This window comes from Panthera tigris, chromosome B2, assembly GCF_018350195.1.
Source record: "Panthera tigris isolate Pti1 chromosome B2, P.tigris_Pti1_mat1.1, whole genome shotgun sequence".
Classification (NCBI taxonomy): Eukaryota; Metazoa; Chordata; class Mammalia; order Carnivora; family Felidae; genus Panthera; species Panthera tigris.
In genome coordinates this window covers 73,459,812-73,474,056 of record NC_056664.1, presented here as the reverse complement: position 1 = coordinate 73,474,056, position 14,245 = coordinate 73,459,812, and the positions used below count along the sequence as shown (strand labels likewise).

The following is a 14,245-nucleotide window of genomic DNA, read 5'->3' as shown; positions in this document are numbered from 1 at the left end:
AGGAGTTGCTTTTCATGGATGAGCAAAGACAGTGGTATCTTGAGATGGAATCTCCTCTTGGTGAAGATGCTGAAGATTGTTGAAATGACAGCAAAGGATTCAGAATATATTACATAAACTTAGTTGGCTAAAGCAGTGGCAGGGTTGAGAGGACCGACTTCAGTTTTGGAAGAAATTCTACTGTGGGTAACATGCTATCAAACAGCATCGCACGCTACCGAAAAAATCGTTCATGAAAGGAAGAGTCAGTTGATTTGGCAAACTTCATTGTTGACTTGTTTCAAGAAATTGCCATAGCCATCCTCACTTTTAGCCGCCACCGCCCTGATCAGTCAGTAGCCATCAACAATGAGGCAAGAGCCTCCACCAGCAAAAAGATTACGACTTGCTGAAAGATCTGATGATGGTTAGCACTTCGTAGCAATATAGTATTCTTTTTTTTTTTTAATTTTTTTAACGTTTATTTATTATTGAGAGACACAGAGCGTGAGCAGGGGAGGGGTAGAGAGAGGGGGAGACATAGAATCTGAGGTAGGCTCCAGGCTCTGAGCTGTCAGCACAGAGCCCGACGTGGGGCTCGAACTCACAAACTGCGAGATCATGACATGAGCCGAAGTCGGTTGCTTAACCAACTGAGCCACCCAGGGGCCCCAGTATTCTTAAAATTAAGGTATATACGTTATTTTTTTTTTTAAGCCACAATGCTATTACATGCTTAACAGACTATAGTATAGTGTAAACATAACTTTATGTACTCTTAGAAACCAAAAATTAATTTAACTCACATTGCTGAGAAATTCTCCCTATTGTGGTGATCTGGAACCAAACCCACAATATTTCCAAGATATGCCTGTATTTAAAACTGCTTTTGGTTTCCTGTTAATTGCCTTTTGATGAAGTTCAGTCATTTAAGTACCCTTATCTTCTGGTAAGAGTTTGTGAGTATATAAGTGTGTGGACCAAGAGGGTAAGGGGGATGTTGGAAACATGGCAGGTAAAAAAGGAAGTGGGGAAAAGAGTAAAACTTGAAAATAAATATAAAATTATTTAAATCCATGTAGTGATATTAAAGACATATTAGACAAAATCAGAGATATTAAAAGGACATACTAACCACCAGTCTAACATAGGATGTTTTTTAAAAAATATGCTTAAGGCATTTTCACTGTTTGCTTTAATAACATATATTGCTAGTTGTTAATCTTTGTGTTTCATGTTGCATTGCCCAGTTCTTGTTTGGGATTTTATAAAGCTGGGAAACTGCTGGCTACTGCTTTTTGTGTTGAACACTTGATATTTATATTTCCCTTTGTTTAGTCTCTTCTGTGGGAAACATATGCTTAATTTCTTTGTTCTTTTTCCTATTTATCAGTGTTTTTAGGGATAGTTTTAAAATAAAGCATATATAGTTTTAATTTTTATTACAGAACATGTACAAAGTAGAGAAAAGTTAAATCCACACATAACTATCATCCAGTGTAAAGTTAGCAGTATTCTGTAGTTTGTGTTTTTATATAAAATAAAACCTATTTTATTCAGAGAAATTCAATAATATTCTCTTGTTTTCTCTTAGGTGGTGCTTTGTAAATTTCACTCAGTATTTCTGTCTCAGAAAGGGCAGGTTTATACCTGTGGTCATGGTCCTGGAGGACGTTTAGGCCATGGAGATGAACAGACATGCTTGGTAATTGAAATGTCATTACTCATTTTAGGTAACTTCAGTAAAATTTCCATAAACTGGAAGCTTCTGTTAACTAAAAACAAACATTATTTTTAACCTACTATAAGCAGAGAGTTATATACCAATTGATAATATAGTTAAAAAAATCAGTTTCCCGGTATATATCATGTTCAAATTAATAGGATTTTGATATGCACAATTCTAAAGCATCATAGAAAAATTATATTTTGCTTATAGCAAATACTTAGATGAGAGTGTATAAATAAGCTTTAAAATAATTCCATAGTTGAGATTTTAAAAGCCAGACTAATTGTAAAATGCTTTTCTTAAAGTAGTTGGATTTGTTTTTTTTTTTTTTTAACTTCTCATCAGAGTATTTGTGGTCTAAAAGTTGAGCCCTTATTCTCATTGTATAATCACAAAATTGACTCTCAAGCTACTAAAACTTAGTGCTAATTAGAAGAAACCTGCTAATCATTACATTCAATAAAATTGCCTGAGTAGGTATTTTTAAGGTAACTTTTTTTGAAGGGATTACTGGTATATTTGTCATCTATTACAGGGTGCTTTACAAAGAATAGAGAGGTATGACAACAGCTTCCATTTTTTGAGGGTTTATATGTTCTAGGCATCAGTCATACTTTTCATGCAGTATTATTACCTTAACTTAAGCCTGACAGCAGTCCTGTGAGATTATAGGCATTATCAGATACTTCATTTATGTTGTGTCAGAGACTTTTTTTTTATACTTAAAAACTCATTTACTCCTTACACCTGTATTTTCCTGTATTTTTATTTATTTCTTCAGTACTTGAATACTTTGGCTGAAGAGCTGCCTATATTTATACCAAACAAATTTGCACTGGGTGTATGATAAGGGCTCAAAAATCATTTGTTGGACTGAATTATTTTATTGAAATGTCTTGCTGGGATTTTGTATTTTACTCATAAGCCAATGTCCATATCCTATTAAACTCACCTGTCCCTTGCTGAATTGTAGGGTTTACCTATGATAGATACAGCCATTTATCAGTGTTGTCATTTTGGATACAGTATCACCAGATTCTATTTGCATTTTTGTATAAATGACTAATATATTATACTAAGCTAATTTTATTTTGTAGATCCCTAGGCTTGTGGAAGGACTGAGTGGTCATAATTGTTCCCAGGTGGCAGCTGCAAAGGATCATACTGTTGTACTGACTGAAGATGGATGTGTTTATACATTTGGACTAAATGTTTTTCATCAATTAGGAATTATTCCTCCACCTTCCAGTTGTAATGTACCCAGACAGGTAAACTTCTTTTTTTTAAAACAACAAGATGACTGTTATAAAACCTGTGTGGATAAAAAGATGGAAGATATTGATATGCAACTTATTTTACTTATATTCCATGGTATATACTTTATTTTTCACAGGAATCATTAAGCATAGTATAAATTAGCACTTGTTTGGAGTAAGAAAGAAGGCACTTGGGAAATTAGGCCCCAAACTGCCTTTGATTCAGCTTTTTTTTTTAATTTTTCTTAATGTTTATTTTTTTTTGAGAGGGAGACAGAATGTGAGCAGGGGAGGGGCAGAGAGATTGGAGACACAGAATCCAAAGCAGGCTCCAGGCCCTGAGCTGTCAGTAGAGAGCCGGATGCGGGGCTGGGACCTGTGAAGCACAAGATCATGACCTGAGCTAAAGTCAGATGCTCGACTGAGCCACCCAGATGCCGCTCATCTTTTTAAGTATTCACAAACAGAGGGGGATCCACATTTTTGGGGTTTGAAACAAGTAATTTTGAGGGCGTCCTTAAGAAAAGACATGAAATTTATAAATGCAGAATGGGCTATCCAAATGAGTTACCCAGAAGCCTGAGCTTATTGGGCTCATGGAAAATATGCCTCTGCACAGAAATCCTACCTGGCAAGATTATTTGCGGGGACATACGTTCAAAAGCCACTGTTACTTGTTCTAATTTCCAGCTCCCATTTGCACAGCCACCACTGCTCAATTTCACAGACCTAGTTCACAGAACTAGGAGTGGTGCTCTAAATTAATATATTACTAGAATCATCACTTAATAACAAACGTGTTTTCAGCTCATAAAATTTTGTATTTCAGAGGTTAAATTTCTTTACTGGTTTAATCCTCTGGATTTAAATTTTTTAGGTATATGGGGTGCCTTGGTGGCTCAGTTGGTTAAGCATCTGACTTGATTTTGGCTCAGGTCATGATATCACTGTGGATTTGAGCCCCACATCAGGCTCCATGCTGTGCACAGCCTGCTTGGGATTCTCTCTCTGCCCCTCCCCCTCACGCACGTGTGGCACTCTCTCAAAATGAATGCATAAACTTAGAAACTAAAATTATTAGATATACATTTTTTATTTACTAAATTATTAAATCTAATGCTTTTCCATTGTGGATGAATAATGGATCAAAAGGAAGTATTACTCAGGAATAGAGGTACTCTCCAATCTGTGGTACTTTTTGGTTGGAAGATCCATTTTCTATAGTGTGGAATTTGTGGATATTTAATCATTTTGTAGATTTCTTTAGAAATGGTAGATTTTATTTCTGTTTTTATTCTCATTGTGTGGCTGTCTTGGAGCTTTGGACATACCCAGTATTCTCAACTGGGGTTACTTTTGCATCTCCAGGAGCCATTTGGCAATGTGCAGAGACATTTTTAGTTGTTGCACTGTGGGTAGGGGTGGGAGTGGTGCTACTGACATCTAGTACGTAGAGTCCAGGGACACTGCTAAACCTGTAATTTACAAGATAGTCCCCTACAACAAAGAATCATCAGGCTGAAAATGTCAGTAGAGCTGCACTGAATATGTCAAATTTTTTTCTTTTTTTTTTTTTCATTTTCTTCATTTTCCTTTTTTTTTTTTTAATCGGGTAAGTGTACTGTTTAATTCCCATCAGCTCTTTCACCCATCTCCCCACCCACCCACCACCTCTCTGGTGACTTTCAGTTCTTTATAGTTAAAAACCTCTTTCTTGATTTCTGTCTTTCTCCTTTGCTCATTTTTTTTCTTAAATTCCACATGTGAATGAGATCATATGGTATTTGTCATTCTCTAATTTTGCTCAGCATTATTCTCTGTAGCTCTGTGTTGTTGCAAATGGAAAGATTTCTTTCTTTTTTTTTTTTTTTTTTTGTGGCTGAATAATCATCTATTGATGGATGCTTGGGCTGCTTCCATAATTTGGTTATTGTAAATAATGCTGCAATAAACATGGGTGTACATGTATTCCTTTAAATTTTGAGTAAATACCCAGTAGTGTGATTCTTGGATCATAGGGTAGTTCTATTTGTAATATTTTGAGGAAACTCCATACTGTTTTCCACAGTGGCTGCCCCAGTTTGTATTCACACCAGTGCAAGAGGGTTTGTTCCCCTTTCTCCACATCTTTGCCAACAATTGTTTGTGTTTTTGTTTTTAGCCATTCTTCCAGGTGTGAGGTGATATCTCATTGTAGTGTTGATGTATTTCCCTGATGATGAGCATCTTTTTATGTGTCTGTGGCCATCTGTATGTCTTCTTTGGAGAAATGTCTGTTCATGTCTTCTGCCCATTTTGAGTGGATCATTTGTTTTTTGGGAATTGAATTGTGTCAATTCTTTATATATTTTAGATACTAACCCTTTATCAGATATGTCATTTGCAAGTATCTTCTCGCATTCAGTAGGTTCCCTTTTGGTTTTGTTGATTGTTTCCTTTGCTATGCAGAAACTTATTTTAATATAGTCTCAGTAGTTCATTTCTGCTTTTATTCCTCTTGCCTCAGGAGACATATCTAGAGAAAAGTTGCTATGGCCAGTTTCAGAGAGATTACTGCTTGTATTCTCTTAAAGGATCTTTATGGCTTCAGGTCTCACATTTAGGTCTTTTATCCATTTTTGAGTTTATTTTTGTTTATGGTGTGAGAAAGTCATCCAGTTTCATTCTTTGGCATGGAGCTGTCTATTTTTCCCAGCACCATTTTTTGAAGAGACTGTCTTTTTCCCATTGTTTTTTCATTCCTACTTAATCAAAGATTAACTGACCATATAATTGTGGATTTATTTCTGGGTTTTCTGTTTTGTTCCATTGATACATGAGTATTTTTATGCTAATACCATGCGGTTTTAATTATTACTACTTTGTAATATAACTTGAAATCTGGAATTGTGATACCTTCAGTTTTGTGTTTCTTTTTCAGGATTGCTTTGGCTATTCCTGGGATGCGAGGGTGGTTCAGTATTTGCACAGCAACTAGTGTGATATGTTATATCAATAAGTCATCTGGTTAAAACTGTCAGTTGTGCCATTGAGAGACCCTGAATGTGCCAATATTTGCACAACAATCAGTATGATATGTTATGTCAATAAGTCATCTGGCTAAAAATGTCAGTAGTGCCATTGAAAGACCCTAAATGTGTCAAATTTAAAAGTACTACATTTTCTGATGAAATGAAAATGCCTGTTTTGCATATTGCTTGTTGATAGTTTGAATGATTTGGTTTGTATACCATGCCAATTTTTTATATGTTAAAATTGCTGACTTAAAATGGCTATATCAAAATGTCTTGTGTTCTGAGAACAGTTGGAGTCTCAGTGTTAGTGCTGTGATCTGTTAGTGAATTCTGTCATTAGAACGAGGGGGTACTGATGGTGAGTATGCCATATATTGATACCTTCATCAACTGGATCTTGTAAAAATTGTACTAGTTCATAGATACATAGTAAACTGCTGTCTTGTCTTTTTGAATAGATGCAGGCAAAATATCTGAAAGGAAGGACAGTCATTGGAGTAGCAGCAGGCAGGTTTCATACAGTGCTATGGACTAGAGAAGCTGTTTACACTATGGGACTAAATGGTGGACAACTGGGTAAGAAATCTTGATGACAATGTCTGAAAAAAAAATTGAATTCTTAAAGTGGATATTTTGTGATTTATTTGTGCAATTTTTTAGGTTATTTGCCAGATCCCAATGGAGAAAAGTATGTAACTGCTCCTCGTCAGGTCTCTGCCCTTCATCATAAGGATATCACTTTGTCTTTGGTTGCTGCAAGTGATGGGGCCACAGTCTGTGTTACCACGAGGGGAGATATTTACTTACTTACAGACTATCAGTGCAAGAAGATGGCTTCTAAGTAAGTGTATTTCTGTAAAGAAATCTCACTTTAATAATAACTCAACTCTTCCAGCAAAACTCTGATTATCAGCTTTATGCTATATGATCTGAAGTGTCGGATTGAGAAAGTGGAATGGAGAAAATTTAAATCTGAAAGGAAAGGGTTTTTGCATTTGATGACCTTAGTCTTTTGACAAGCATCCAGGGAATGTATGTAGTAGATGTTCTCTGTAGGGACACCTGGGTGGCTCAATGGGTTAAGCGTCTGACTTTGGCTCAGGTCATGATCTCATGGTTCGTGGGTTGAAGCCCCATGTCCAGCTCTGTGCTGATAGCTCAGAGCCTGGAGCCTGTTTCAGATTCTGTGTCTCTTTCTCTCTCTCTGCACCTCTCCTGCTCACACTCTGTCTTTCTCTGTCTCAAAAATAAACAAACATTAAAAAATTAAAATTCTCTGTAAATTATAAAGCAGTATTTCTGAATTATGTTTAACATATGGTTAAGGGTGACCTATAAATTTCATTTTTTTAATGCTTCAGGTACCCAAAACTAGATTAATCATAATTCTTGGTTTGTGACACAATCATCATTGGTTCATGTGTACCCCTTTTTTTTTTGTTATGCACTTCTTTATTTAAAAAAAAATAGTTAATCATATACCAAGGATTCAGTCCATGTATTTATAACTAAGTGGTATATTTTTTATCTTTATATTTGTGTAGCCTGTTGTTACTGAAAGTAAGTCTAGTAGAATGCAGTTAATTTAGCAGCAGTTGGTTGGTTCATCAAAAAGCCAGGTAAAGCAGGGAATCCTAGAACTAAGGTGTAAGTATCACTAGGTCCACCAGTTGGAGTTCCCTCCCTATCTTTCATGCATAAGCCATACCCAGAAGGTGTCATCTCTGATTTCATCTTGAACAGTGTAAGGAGCAAGTGATTAAAACGATTGTGAGATAAATTAATATGGTAAGAGTCCTTTACTTTTCATACATTTTCAATCTTATATAGTCGATTAATCCATTTCTGGTTTGATGGCAGCTTTTTGCTTTACATATTTCATGTGTCATTCCAAAGTATTCAACTTTCAGAAAAAAACATTCTTTTAAGAGTAATATTTTATTGGCTTATATGTTATCTTATTCAATAATTACAGTAATAAATACAAGTAGAGAAATACATCTTGGAACAAATAAGATGAAATTCAACTACCTGGAAGAGTATAGCTCAATTAGTGGAAGCAATAGTGTGCAGGATTTCTAAAGATTAGCCATCTAACTTTTAAATAAGCAATCAGGCATTTAATTTGAAATGCCACAAAATGTGCTTTTGCTATTGTAAATGAGATGGTACTTCATAAACAGATTCCATCCATGAAATTAGCTTATGAGCAGAGAATGTCAACTATCAGTTTGCCACAATTTAGCTTCTATGTGTAACAATTGGAAGGGTATTAATTGTAGGTCATATTTCAGTTTTAGAAACATGAAAGTGTGAACATAAATGTTTCTTGGAACTGACTAGCTTTTTTTCTGATCATGAGGTAGTTTTTTTTGGATATTAGATTTTGTTATTGATTAATAACATTAAATTGTGTAAATATGTTATAGCCAAGTTTCTAACTAAGAAAATTCTTTTGTTACAAATTGTTACAACATAGTAATTTTGAAAAGTAAAAAATAAAAAATCTTAATGCAAGCAAAATATCTGAAAGGGAGTACAATGACTGGACTAGCAGTAGGTTTCACACAATGCTATGGGCATATCACATGTGCAGATATAATGGAATGGCTAGTGGATGTGTTATTAAATTAGTAATGATTTTCCTGGTAGCTGTAGCTGTTTAGGGTTGTCCATATTTGAAATTAAGAATTTGTTTCATTTTGAATTTAGTTTTTCATTTCTGTTAAATTGCAAATATACTTAGGAGCTTTTAGTTTTATCAGTTACTTAAAATAGAGTGAACGTGTGCATTAGCAAGTGGGGCTTTAAGTGTCAAATGTGTGTATATGTGTGGGTAGAGGCATTTGGGAGGGAAGGACTTGCTATAAAAAGAAATGGCCATTATGTAGGGGAAACTTATGGAAAGAAGGGACTAAGGATACCAAAGTCCAAATCATCTTCCTTTACCTTTCACAATAATCACCCTAGATTATTGTTTGAATAGTAATTTCTTTAAAATCGAGCATGTGTATTTTAGAGAACATATTAATGTAGAATTTTTTTTTCACCTAGGCAACTAAACTTGAAAAAAGTTCTTGTTTCTGGGGGGCGTATGGAATACAAGGTTGATCCTGAAAATTTGAAGGAAAATGGAGGTCAGAAAATCTGCATTCTTGCAATGGATGGAGCTGGAAGGGTGAGTGTATATTTATGCAAAAATGTAGTAATTTTGTTCTCAGTTGATAGCTGTAGAGGATCTGATAATGCGAACATGAATTACCATGATAATGATTTCTATTGACTTTATTTCTCTCTTTTTGACATCTAGTACTAATTAGTATGGAGCTGGTACTTCAGGGAAAGTTTGATGACATTAACAAAGCTGCCCTGTGAAACATTAGTTAAAACTGTAGCTCCAGATTTCATTTACTGTGCTTAAAATGGAAATACGGGATTTTGATGGATTATTTGATATGTATACTGAGTACTGATAAAGATGTCAAGTTGAATAGATATGATATATGTAACTACTCTTTAAAAAAAGTAATAGCTAAACAGGTAGTAATAAAAATTTGGTGCATAATTAGAAAGTTTTCCCCCTATTTAGTGTTTTTTTTTTTTTTTTTTTAAGTTTATTTGAGAGAGAGTGAGCAGGGGAGGGGCAGAGAGAGAAGGGGGGAGAGAGAGAATTCCAAGCAGGCTCCATACCATCAGTGCAGAGCCTGATGTTGGGCTCGAACTCACAAACCGTGAGATCATAACCTGAGCTGAAACCAAGAGTCAGACACTTAACCTACTGAGTCGCCTAGTTGCCCTTCTCCAGATTTAGTTTTAAACAAATATACATGTATGTGTATTTTCAGAGGCTGTAACTGTCATATATAAAAGATAATGTATTTCTAGATCACTATATGATGACTCTCTAATCTCTCTCCATTTAAGTAGAGTTCTAATTTTAGTTCCCTGTTCAAATATGTCAGTACATTTCTCTAATGAAATTGTTAAATTAAAAGTATACATTAGTAACATAAAGAATTTTACACTGTGGCTAGAAAAACACAGATTGCTTTTTGTTAATGAAGTAGAAACATACAATGAGAATATTTTCTGAGGTTTACATAGTGCTATAAAATTTGACATTTTTGAAATTGAAGAATTAATCATAAAGCTCCACCTACTGGTACTGAACAGATATAAACCTATAGTTGATCATTTTAACATAGGGAAGTATATTAGAATTAGAGTTCTAATTTGTACTAATGGAAGCAGAGGCATGGGATTACACAAAATAGTACAAAAAACATTTGACTCTAGGATATGTTTCATTCATATTAATATGGATCTAGTTTATACCTCTGGATTTTTACTTTCTGCAAAATTAGAATCTTAGTATGAAAACCAAGCTCTGAAGGAATCAATCAGTACAGTCTTTTTTATGTAAATTTGAGTGACCTTGGCAGATAACCATTTTTAGTTTTTTTAATTATGAGGGGATTGAACTTCTAAAACTAAGCAGTATTAATTTTTCAAATGAGATCTTTCTTGGAATGCAAATATATAAAGCAGACAAGAGTTGCTGCTCTGGATAAAGCTGGATTGTGAAACTCAGCACCCCACCTCTCATTATTTTCTCCATCCCTGAGCATCAGCGTCTAAACCATTTCTCAGGAACACTAAGATTTGCAGAACCACTTGGAAGCCATAACTGTATTATGAGTTTTCTATCTCTAAGATTTTGTTTTAGTTTTATAATTGGGTTATTCATACATCTTTTTTTTGAGAGTTAAAGTTTGGGTTTTCATAGGGTGATTTTCATTCTTGCAAATAGATGGTACTGCACAAGTCTGATATCTAAGATTTAGCTTTCATAATTTTTTCTTTATCATTGTAGCAAATCTGTTTGCCAAAAACAAGTAATACTGAAGATTACTTCTTCTTAAGAGGAGTGTCTTTGAAATATTTTTAATGCTTCGTATTTGTTTGATAGACTTTTTTCTGGAAGACACAGTTCTTTAAAAATAGATTTTTATAGTATCTTTTTTCCATAGAAGAATGAACATTGAAACATTAATTAGAACTTTTATTTTATAGATACTCTTTCCTGATTTCAGTTTTTGGTTGTTCAAATGCTGTATGGGAATATATTTATATTCCAATGTAATTTGATTTTAGGTATTTTGCTGGAGATCAGTCAGCAGTTCCCTGAAGCAGTGTCGATGGGCCTATCCACGCCAGGTGTTCATTTCTGATATTGCTTTAAATAGAAAAGACATTTTATTTGTCACGCAGGATGGAGAAGGATTTAAAGGGAAGTGGTTTGAAGAAAAAAGAAAGAATTCTGAAAAGAAAGGTCAGTTCTTATACGTGAGTAGCACATAAAGTACCTTTCAGTTAACTTTTTAATTTTGCAAGTATTTATCATTAGGTTTGACAAGTATTATTAGGTTTTACCCTTAGGTCTCCTCTTTTGATTGTGGTTTGTGTGTGTGCAGGTAAGCAGAGTGAATTCAGTCCACTTAAATCGAGTTTTCAACCTTTCATCTGTCTCAGTAGATCTTGAGGTCACGGCTCCTTCCTATCAGTAATAGAAGATCACTACTGTTAATAGAACATTACACTGTTGCTAGCCTTGGCTCAAGGGGCCGGGAAGTGTAAAGTTTAAAAAAAAAAAAAAAAAAACAGCTTCCCAGATGCTTTTTTTTTTTTCTTTTTTTAAAAAATTTTTAATGTTTGTTTATTTTTGAGAGAGAGCAAGAGACAAAACATTAGTTTGGGAGGGGCAGAGAGAGAGGGAGACACAGAATCCGAAGCAGGCTCCAGACTCTGAGCAGTCAGCACAGAGTCCAATGTGGGGCTCCAACCCATGAACCGCGAGACCATGACCTGAGTTAAAGTCAGATGCTTAACTGACAGAGCCACCCAGGTGCCCCTCAGATGCATTTGAACCATCTTCCAAGCTCCATTTTTACTCTTCCTCCCTACGTTGAGAATTGAGTGGCTTGTACTTTTGTTTTTACATGTATATATACAGTTAAAGTTTTTAAACAGTACATTTCATGACTTAAGGGAAAATTATGGGAAGAATAAAGTTTTTGTATTTATTGAGAATTTTAAAAAGAAAAGGTAGTTATATTAAACAGCTGCTAGATAGAGATGTTTTATTTCATTCCTTGATGAATATAAAGGATAGCTTTAAGATGCCACCATTGAAAATAGAAGTTTTTCATTCTATAGTTCATTCTTAATTTTTTCTGATAATAAATTTATAAATGTTTGGATTACTTGCTTTGTTTTTTAACTTAGGTTAGCAACTTTTTTCTTTCATTATAATTATTCTCTGTTGATTTTTCTTCTGGAGAAACTAGAATACATTTACTTCTTCACAGTTCATTGGCCCCACCATAGCCCATGTCACATGGACAACTGCAAAAAAATATGTTGCCTTATTTGTACTCTTGTTTCTTTTTATCTGTTCTTAACTGATTATCAGAGCGATCTTTTAAGATCTGATTCTAATATTCCTGTGTTTTTAAAAACTCTTTAATGGTTTCTCCACTTGCTAAACATGGCCTCTACAGCCCTTGCTCTGACCTTTGTCTGTGTCTCTGAAATCATCTTGATTTCTCTCCCTTTCATTTACCACTCTCGAGTCACATTGACCTTCAGATTTTCAGTTTTGTTCAGTAGTCCCAGGGCTTTTTCTAATTTTTCACATCTCAGCTTAATTTATATGTCAGAAATGTTTTCACAGATCCCATAATCTAAATTGAGGGTACCCGATTTCATTTCTCATATTCCCTTTGTATTTTCATGATGCAGTTCATTTTTATTTGTTTTCATGTATTTATCTTTGTGACTAATTTTTTTAATGCTTTTTTCCTATCAGACTGTTAAGATGGCAAGGACCTTAACTGCTTTACTGTATCCTTAGCATTCAGCATATTTTCTGACAGATAGTAGTCCCTTATTAAGCTATCCATTGAATAAATAAATCAGTTGTTGTATGCTAAAACATATATAGAGCACATTTATACTCAGACAGTTACAAACATTCTTCGAAATCATAAAGCCACAGTGGGGTGATTAATGATTTGTTGTATTTCTTTTATTTCTTTATAGATTATGCAAGTCTGTAAACATTTAAAGTATATTTGCTACATGCCAGATATAGGACTATGCTTTAATGATACAAAATATATGTAAGATGGCCCCTGTTCTCAGACACTCATAAGTTTGTAGGGATAGTAGACATGTATATAAATATTTACAGTTTAAAAATACTAATATATTTATGTTAGGTTTTTTGAGAGCACAGAAACTGAAATAACTTGAGTATCAGAGTAAGATTAGGAAAGGCCTCTAAGACTGAAATAGAGTGGATTTGAGAGAGTAACCAAAATGCAGGTTTTGACTTGTAAATGTAGGAAGTCCTTGGAATTGTATCTTAGCCATATTTAGTGGTCTAAAACTGAATTCATGATCTCTGCTCCCACATCTGTTTTGCAATGTTTTCTTTCCAACTAAATGGTTATCTTTGACACCTCACATCCCCCCCCCCCCCATCCCTGTATCCAATCTGTCACCAAGTTTTTTCACTTCAGTCTCAAGTATTTCTGAAATCTTTCCACTTGTCTCGAGTTTCATTGCTACAGTAACTTCAGTGTTATCATTTATTTTTTTCTGGATTCTTATTAAAGTCATTTCCTAAATGATCTCTTTGTTTTTATTTTTAATTACTTCCAACATTCATCATATTGCAGCTGGAGTCATTTCTTTGCATGCAGATTTCATACTTTTCTTTCATAGCCTTGATCTGACTTGTAATGATACAATCATTTGTTTAAACATCTGTCTTCTCTGCTACATTGTGTACTCCAAGATGGTAGGGACATGCCTAACATCACTACTGTATCACAAGGGATAGACTGATGATCACTGTATCACAGGAGCACAGTGTAGTCACTCAGATATTTGCTGAATAAATGGAAGAATGGAGAAGGAAGTGGAGGAACAAACAAGCATACAAATTATGAGGATGCTAAATTTACATATTTTTAATGCAAGCTGAGGAATTTTAGAAGCCAGTATAACACTAGATTTGTTTTTTAGAAAGATAACTTTGGTTGCAGTGTGGAGGATGTTTTTGCTGAAAGGGATGAAATTGTGGATAATTGAGAATGGACTCACCAAAATTTCCTGTTTAATACCTGTACATAGGGTACAAATTGTGTTGAAGAGAAGGAGGATATAGTTCTTCAAGAGGACTGACTTCTATATGAAAGATA

General features: G+C 34.5%; 1 protein-coding gene across 4 annotated transcripts in view; it reads left to right on the top strand.

Moving 5' to 3' along the window:
* Nucleotides 1–14,245, top strand: part of IBTK (inhibitor of Bruton tyrosine kinase) — a 90,367-nt gene that overhangs the window by 22,088 nt on the left and 54,034 nt on the right. For all 4 annotated transcript variants that reach the window (XM_042986719.1, XM_015541069.2, XM_007090145.3 and 1 more), the window contains exons 5-10: nt 1,574–1,684; nt 2,806–2,976; nt 6,437–6,554; nt 6,639–6,819; nt 9,033–9,156; nt 11,133–11,310. In XM_042986719.1, coding sequence (XP_042842653.1) covers nt 1,574–1,684; nt 2,806–2,976; nt 6,437–6,554; nt 6,639–6,819; nt 9,033–9,156; nt 11,133–11,310 — 883 coding nt within the window. The remainder of the gene's footprint in view (nt 1–1,573; nt 1,685–2,805; nt 2,977–6,436; nt 6,555–6,638; nt 6,820–9,032; nt 9,157–11,132; nt 11,311–14,245) is intronic.